The sequence below is a fragment of the Triticum urartu genome, chromosome 3 (genome assembly GCF_003073215.2).
Source record: "Triticum urartu cultivar G1812 chromosome 3, Tu2.1, whole genome shotgun sequence".
Taxonomy (NCBI): domain Eukaryota; kingdom Viridiplantae; phylum Streptophyta; class Magnoliopsida; order Poales; family Poaceae; genus Triticum; species Triticum urartu.
Window position 1 is genome coordinate 398,738,349 of NC_053024.1, and position 8,669 is coordinate 398,747,017.

General features: G+C 48.1%; 1 protein-coding gene across 2 annotated transcripts; it reads left to right on the forward strand.

Moving 5' to 3' along the window:
- The first annotated feature begins 2,133 nt into the window (after window positions 1-2,133).
- Window positions 2,134-7,423, forward strand: LOC125544106 (inactive protein kinase SELMODRAFT_444075-like). 2 transcript variants are annotated; one of them, XM_048707672.1, is made up of 10 exons: window positions 2,134-2,380; window positions 3,257-3,502; window positions 3,789-3,928; window positions 4,114-4,208; window positions 4,302-5,314; window positions 5,504-5,667; window positions 6,008-6,084; window positions 6,162-6,309; window positions 6,572-6,721; window positions 6,823-7,423. In XM_048707672.1, exons 2-10 carry the CDS (start codon window positions 3,277-3,279, stop codon window positions 7,054-7,056), a joined length of 2,247 nt encoding a protein of 748 aa, XP_048563629.1. In that variant the 5' UTR covers window positions 2,134-2,380; window positions 3,257-3,276; the 3' UTR covers window positions 7,057-7,423. The 2 variants fall into 2 exon arrangements, with proteins under 2 accessions (XP_048563629.1, XP_048563628.1); XM_048707671.1 differs by lacking the exon at window positions 2,134-2,380 and adding an exon at window positions 2,420-3,102.
- The last annotated feature ends 1,246 nt before the right edge of the window (window positions 7,424-8,669 follow it).

Consider the following 8,669-nt stretch of genomic DNA (forward strand, 5'->3'; position numbering starts at 1 on the left):
CACGCATAATCCAGTCGACCGCCTCCGGGCTCCGAGACGTAGGGCTATTACTTCCTCCGAGAAGGGCCTAAACTCGTAAACCTTGCGTGCTTACAACTTCTCCACAGCTAAGATCCTGCCTCTCCATACGTACCCCCCTACATCACTGTCAGGCTTAGAACCACGACACAGACCACAATCTGTATCCGCTCCTGGACTATCTCCCAAGCTCCGCGCCGACGCTTGAGCAAACGATGTCGCAGAGGCGGAGCCCGAGGACACAGGTCCACCACAAGGCTGCCGCCGCCGCCACGCCATCCTTACTTGAACAGACTGATCTCCAAATCCACCCCCATCCATAGGACCGATGACCTCGTCAGGGAAGGATCCGAATAATCTTTATTCAGCGCCGTCATCGTCGCCGCCGAAGCCAAGACGATGTACATCCTAAAAAGCTAAACTACAAGGGAGTAAAAACGACCCACGCGCGTGGATCCGGCGACCCCCCTTACCACCGACGGCCGAGGTTGCCGGCAGAGGGGAGCCGCCGGAGCAGTGGCGAACCCACACATGAGCTGTGTAGTCCATTGACTACACATCTTTTTTGTAAAAAAAAAGTTCTACAACAAATAAACATCATGCAAAAAATCTTAAAAATGCATACTCCTGACTACACAAGATTCAATTGACTACACATGATTGAATTCCTCGCACCGCCGCTGCGCCGGAGGACGGCGCTGAAAGATGGCCTCTCGACGGCTAGGGTTCCAGCCACCAGGACCAGCTCCACTATGTTTGCTGATCAAGGCACGATGGGCCCAGATGTATACATAGTGAGTATTTAATTTGAAAGGATAGTGAGTATTTCTTCTGGATGTTGTATACGTATTGCGCAGATGGCTCTTTAGTGTTGGGTTTGGTGAGGACACGTATTATACGTTTAGCGTGCAAAGTAGTGTTACAAGACAGACAAGAATAAACCTATCATGATTCTTGATTTAATACGGACGGTTAACTGCACGTACCTACACACCTACTACGGATTGGAGGGCCATAGAATTGTCTGCGTGCGTACAATCAGTACCACTTAACTGGGACATCAGCGGTACTCCCTTTGTTTCAAAATAATTTTGTACTATAGTTAATACAAAGTTAAGTCATCTATTTTAAAACGGAGGAAGTACGTTTCAAAGGGCAGCCGGAGCTTATCATATTTTCTTGTACATATATATAGTGCACACAGTATACACGCTGACACATAGGTAGATAATTGGATTGTTAAAACGACACGTACATAGCCAAACTGTTGGGTTGCAATCATCTTTTGGGCGTCGCCAACGGTACACGGCTCTTTGCATGCTCACTTAGATAATAATAGTCTCTCTGATTCAAATTAAATAACACAGCTCTAATACAACTTTGATATGTAGTATTAATATTCCTGCAGTGTAGTGATATCATCTACGGAGTAAAAACAATCTACCTGGGTCTTCATCTCATGTTTTCATTTTCTTCCAGTCGAATGGCCAAGGCAAAAACGTTTTGCACCTGAGTAGATAAGAGTACGTAAAAAGCGTTTTAACCCAGAGCCTTGTCACCTTTTACTAGTTTTAACCCATAGCATCCGTTCGTCGATAGTACCACTGCTCTCACATCACATCGCAACGGAAAGTACAACACATAATAAACACAAAAAAACAGGTTGCGTTGCTGCATCCATCCAAGGGAAGAAAAGCCTGTAAAAAGGCTGAGAAATTTTCCGCCAAACCGCAGCAAAAGTTCAGAAATCAGATCAACCCTGTAGTAGGAGTAGGAAGGAGGCGACGGCGATGGCCCACCAGGACCATGTCAGCGCCCTCCTCGTGCACCGGGGCCACACCGGGGCCGTGCACTGCCCGACACTGTCGCGTGGTCCCCACCTGGAAGCAGGGACCGTCTGCTCACGAGACAGCACCCTGAGCCGCATTCAATCCTGCGAGACTCCTCGGCCGTCCGATCCCAATCAGATGGCCGGCGACGGCGACCGGTTTTCAAACGCGTTGCATTCGAGTGGCAGTGCCGTTAATGCGACCAAGCCTGAAGGGTAGAACGGGTAGCCTCCCCCTGGACGGCGAACGACGGTACCACTAGTAGGAACTGAAGCCTGAAGAGGTTAGCGTCACGCACAGCAATGGAGGTTTAATTGCTTGCGCTCCTTGGCTCTTTAATGGCCACCGCCTCCACCCGCCCCCGCTCCCGCTCCCGCTCCCGCTCCCACGCGTACGGCACTATAGCGCCCTAGGTTTCGCATCGTACCCAGGTCGTAGGAGGGGGCGGCAGCGCACGAGGCGGAGCTTCCTCTTCGTCGTCTTCTCCGGCAGCGGGCCGGGCCGGGCCGGGCGCTCCTCGTCTTCTCTTCTCGGTGGGTCTCTTCTCTTCCCCCCATTTTGATTGAGCTGTCGTTTTCGTTTTTGATGATAGCTTCGATTCGCGTCGGTTCAGATGCCCCCGAACTCCGCCCTGGTATGGCGGGCAAGTTTCCCGGGTATTTGGGAAGGGTAGGTGTTCGTTTATGGAAGGCAATGCGAGTCAAATATCGCGTCGGAGATCTGCTTGCATATGGAATGGGGAAATTTCCGTAGAAATTGACTCCGTTTTGTCCCACTCGTGGTCGTGGAGGCCGATTTCGAGGCGGAGAGCGCGGCGAGATCTGTGCGAAGATTCGAACGATTTTTCAATGATTTGGGGATTCCTACGGCGTGCTGGGAACCGTGTAGGCTGGGAGGACGAGGCGGCACTGTGCAATCTGACCGGTTTGGCGCAACGGGGAGGCGGGGTCACCTCGTCGTCTCATCCCAGACAGCGAGAGCGAGCTGGAGCTGGGCTCTCTCCCCTTCCCGGTGTCCCTATTCCGGCTACAGTGGCGGCGAGGACATTCACAGGCGGCAGTGGCGCCCGCTCTGCGGCCAGCCATAAAGTGGGCGATCTTTCTCTCAATCCGCAGCAGCTTGGTCGTCGAGAATCCGGGACCCAGTTGAGGGGGAAAGGCCGTCTCCTTTTTACTGCCTTGCCGCCATCTTTACTGGTCTTTGGCTGCCTTTTGGTTCTGTGAACAGAGTTCGATGTCCAACGCCGCTGGCAACTGTCAGTGGCTCCTCCTATCTCATTTGCATTTAAGCACTTGGTGCTGGTTGTTGCGTTGTTTGTACTAGGCATTATTACTCCTACTTGTTTGCTTCTTGGGTTTGGCCAGCACTTCCGTGGTTCAGCTGTTTAGAGGGAGCTTCTTGATTTGTAGGCATCGCCGGAGAGGAGGTGATGGCGAGCTCTATCAAGCACCAGCAGCTGCTGTTGCAGCAGAGGAAGGGGAAGGCCGTGGCCGACAAGGGCGCACCGGCTGCTGCTGCCGAGGAGAAGGTGGTGGTGGCGGTGCGTGCTGCCATTAGGGAGATCTCCAAGACAGCCATCGTCTGGGCTTTGACGCACGTCGTGCAGCCCGGCGGCAGCATCATACTACTCGTTGTCATCCCGGCACAGAGCTCTGGTATTGTTTCCTTTCCTTGCAATCCTATCCGTCCTTCGCAAATGCAGTTTTGTGCTTTTGTTGTACCGCGGTGTTGTTTTGGGGGCTTAGCTATAATAGTGCATCCTATATGCACATTAGTTGCACAGCTAAATGCATATATGGGTTGCCATAATTGGTCTCTAAACTCTTCTGTTACCATGATCACTGAAGTTGCTGCACTTTGTCCAGTAGCTTCCACGAGTTCTGGGTTGAGTTTTGAATTTTGTGGTAGCGGCTTCAATGCACTATGGTTTCCCTCTTTCAGGCAGGAAGTTCTGGGGCTTTCCTCTATTTGCGGGAGATTGCGCAAGTGGCCATAAGACCATGTTTGATCAGAAGTCAGATGTCTCAGAGCTGTGTTCGCAAATGATGCTCAAACTTCATGATGTTTATGATGCAAGCAAGGTTTGTACATGCTTCTGTACATGTTTTTTTTTGTCCGGTGGAAATGGGAGCTTTATTGATTAAGTAACAGAATAACAATCGGTAGCCAGCAGGCTAATCAGGATCACTGTTAATGCTTCTGTACATGTTTTCTTGACTCCTATCACACACTGCAATCTTTTTTATGACGATTCTCATTTGTGCAGATAAATGTTAAGGTTAAGGTTGTTTCTGGATCTCCTCCTGGTGTCGTAGCTGCTGAATCTAAGCGAGCACAAGCAAGCTGGGTTGTGCTAGATAAGTAATGATCAACACTTACTACTGTAATTTTCTTTTGTACGTTCAGGTATCTTGTGTTTTCTCTTTGCTTAGCTGCCCATGCTGCTGCTCTTAGGGAGTTGAAGCATGAAGAGAAGCGTTGCATGGAAGAGTTACAGTGCAACATTGTTGTCATGAAGCGTTCTCAGCCTAAAGTTCTCCGTCTGAATCTTATGGGATCTCCTGATAAAGAGTCCAAAGGATCCTGTTCACTTCCAGCAGTGTTGGATAGTTCTGTTGGTAAAACAGCAACTGATGTAAAGGAGCCGCGAAGTTCAGTTCGAGGACCAGCTGTAACACCTAATAGCAGCCCAGACTTAGAGACGCCTTTTGGAAGTACCGAAGCGGGAACATCCTCAGTCTCAAGTTCAGATCCAGGGACTTCCCCATTTTGTGCTTCTGAAACAACTGTTTCTCTAAAGAAAGAGGTACAAGCAACAAAGGATAAGATCCAGCATTCGGATGTCAATATTTCTGATACCGACAGTGAAATATTGAGTCCCTCAGCAACCTTCTCGCTTCAGCCATGGATGGTCGACATTCTACAGGGATCTACATCCTCAAAACCACCACGAAAAACTCGCACCCCAACTGCAGATACTTTGCTTGAGAAGATCTCCAAGTTAGATCTTTTGCATGAAATAAGTTCTATGAGAAGCAGATCAGACTTAAACTTTAGAGGAAATGTCAGGGACGCTGTCTCGTTAGCAAGGAGCGCACCTCCTGGGCCGCCTCCATTGTGTTCGATATGTCAGCACAAGGCTCCTGTGTTTGGGAAACCTCCTCGGTGGTTTAGTTACGCTGAACTTGAACTTGCAACCGGTGGTTTCTCCCAGGCAAATTTCCTGGCTGAAGGTGGATTTGGATCTGTTCATCGAGGCGTCCTTCCTGATGGTCAGGCAATTGCTGTCAAGCAACATAAGCTTGCTAGTTCCCAGGGTGATGTTGAATTTTGCTCAGAGGTGGAAGTTCTGAGTTGTGCACAACACCGTAATGTTGTAATGCTCATTGGTTTTTGTGTTGAGGAAAGGAGGCGTTTATTGGTTTATGAGTACATCTGCAATGGATCCTTGGACTCACATCTTTATGGTATGATTTTCTCTCTCTCTTGCATGTCTGTATAGACACATTTTCCAGTCTGCAGGCTCACTATTGCACTTAGTATTCATTACATGCATATTGTTGTCCTGCCTTTTACCAGTAGCAAGCAAAAGTTAGTGATATTGCAATAAATCTATGTTTGTTTACCTGTTAAGCTGTTTGTGAAATATCTTTCAGGTCGCAATAATAAAGACACACTGGAATGGGCAGCTAGACAAAAGATTGCTGTTGGCGCTGCTCGAGGGTTGCGGTATCTACATGAGGAATGCAGAGTTGGCTGCATTATCCATCGGGACATGAGACCAAACAACATCCTTGTCACACATGATTTTGAACCTCTGGTATGGACTGCACTATTGGAATTTACTAATTGGCATTTGTCCTCTGGGATTGCATTGAACGTCTTTCCAGATATGATGTTAAATTTGTGTGCCTGATGGATGAAGCCATTCTGTATACTTAATTGGGTTGGCCTATCTTGTAACTACACTTTTCTAGACCATAATAGCGTCTTGTCTTGTGTAAATTTGACTAAATTGCAATACTTTCTGTTTAACTTCCCCAGAATTATCTTACAGACACCTTTTTTTAATTATGCCAATATCCAGTCTTATATTATGCATGGCCACCAAGCATATAATTTCCTGACAGGGTTGTATGTTTTCAATCACGTTCTGATAGGTTGGAGATTTTGGTCTAGCACGATGGCAACCCGATGGAGACATGGGTGTTGAAACAAGAGTCATCGGCACATTTGGGTATGTACTGGAATTTCCAATAATTTGTCACCTTAAGTAATTTGGAGCACTCAATGATTCTTAGCGACTCGTTGCAGTTATCTGGCACCAGAGTATGCGCAGAGTGGACAAATAACAGAGAAGGCTGATGTATACAGTTTTGGTGTCGTGTTGGTAGAACTTGTCACTGGGCGCAAGGCTGTTGACATTAACCGACCTAAGGGCCAGCAGTTTTTAACTGAATGGGTGAGTTTCTTTGTAAGACGACTCCTTTTTGCATAGTTAGCACGCTTAAGGTTGGTGTTAATGATATATGGTCTATGGCCTCCATCTTCTTGCAAGTTGTCATAGTTTTTGTTGCGAAATCGCAATCAAGTCTTTTTGACTAATAAAACTTATGCTCAAGGATTTCAGAGTTGGCTACAATGCTAGTGCTGCTATGTCAAAACTGTGTGCACTGTGTGATTGGAGTATTAATGAGTATTAATGAAGTTTTTATGTATGATAGGCACGCCATCTCTTGGAGGATAATGCAGTCGACGAGCTCATAGACCCATGCTTGGGGGACCGATACAGCGAAACTGAGGTCCGTTGCATGTTGCATGCCGCAAACCTGTGCATACGACGTGATCCTCATTCAAGGCCTCGCATGTCTCATGTAAGTTCTTTCTGGGCTCGACCTTCAGTTATTTTGTGTAAATGCCTGTTGGGAAACTAAATTTTGCCAATTTGTACCGTTTTTCCATATCTTTCTTTTAGGTTCTTCGCTTGCTCGAGGGCGACATGGTTGTCGATTCCGTCTCCGTTTCGGCCCCAAGTAGTGATTCTGCGAGCAGGAGCTGGCGAAAGGCAAATGAGCAACAGCATTATCAGGACTACAGCAGCCCAGCCCGGCAAGATTCACAGCGAGTGGTTGGAAGGAAACAACAATCTTATGACGCTTTGAGGGCTGCCTGGGACCGAGACAAGAAGAGCATCTCTAACCGATATTAATGCTCACCCCTTCCCTTAGCAACTCAATTATGTATTATTCCCTCCTCCTCTGCTTTTGAGTAATCGTAGGCCCAAAGCTTTTGCTGCTACCTTGTCCTGGTGTATAGTAGGAATGCCAATAGGTTTACAAGTATATTGAGCTCTGAGTTAGCTCTTCTTTTGTGTATCAGCCGACGAAATGACATCTAGTTGTGCGAAGATCTTAGTTGTGATAACTGTTGCAGTCGTCAGTCACCCTGATGAGAATGGCAGCCATGCAGTGTGTGTGCCGTTTGTAGATCTCGATATGGTCTCCGCACTGCTGCGCCTACTGGGCTTCGGGGGCACTGCCCGCTGTTTGTCAATCAATCATGGCGTTGTTTTGTTTTGTGGTGGTATTTTTCTTTTCTTCTTTCGGGGGTGCATGTAAATCAGTTGGTTCTCAGCAAGGTCACATGGCATGAATAGTTGCCTCACACTGATCGGAGAAGAGGAGAGGGGCCCTGAGCTGTTATGTTTGTGCATATGGCAGCTCGAAAATCTTGGACGGAGATACGCAGCAGTGTGGCCGGTGGGGGTGCGTGCGACTATTCAAGGGTCTTCTTGTACTACTCCCTGTGGACCAACCAATAGTATGCTGAGGGACCTTCTTGTATCCAAGGATCTTGATCCTCCACTTTCAACATACCAAGGGCTTTGGCCAAAGATGGACATCATGGATGATGGCGCTGCTACAATCTGCTAGTACCAAGGTTGTTGTGAATGAAGCTAAAAAAAAAAGGTTGTTGTGAATGGAGTGCCCGGCCAGAAGATTCTTCAAGTTTGCGGGCTGAGACAGGGTGACCTAATTTCGCCAATGTTGTTTGTTATCGCCATGGATGTGCTGACCGCGTTGATCAACAAGGCCACGGAGATGGGGGTGATCAGTTTGTATAGTGGGATCTCCAGTACCCAGAGGCTATCAATCTACGCGGACGGCGTTTTGCGCTCTTCGTCAGGCCAACGCCCTCGGACCTGGCTGCTGTCCGGGCGATGCTGGAAGCTTTTGGGGCGGCCTCAGGCCTGATGGTTAACTGCCGCAAATCCTCGGCGATTCTTATCAGAGGCGATGAGGAAGACAGAACTCGGGTTGCCGAGAAGCGGTAGTATGAAGCCACTTGGAGCTATCTTTGTGCAGGGTATAACTAAGGTGGCCGACCTAATGGTTGAGACCGGAGATGCTTGGAACCAGGCCATAGTCGATGATATGTTCTCGCCGGATGATGCGCTAGATATCAAACAGATTGCTATTGGGGGGCTGGCAATGGAGGACTGCTTAGCATGGAACTACACAAAGAACGGTATGTTCACAGTGTGTTCCACTTATCACCTCAGGATGACCATTAATAGGCTGAAAACCGGACGGCCGGAAGCAGCGTCTTCAGTTAACAAACATCAAGGGTACTTGGGTCTTTGGGATACAAACGCATCAAATAAAGCTAAAATTCACATGTGGAGGGTCATTAGGAACGGTCTGGCTATTGGTGCGGAGCTATTTCGATGGAGAATCAAGCCAGGAGTATTTTGTGTAGTGTGCGGGCGGGAGGAGACTATCATGCACAGATTTTGGACGTGCCAACACTCTGTCCAGTTTT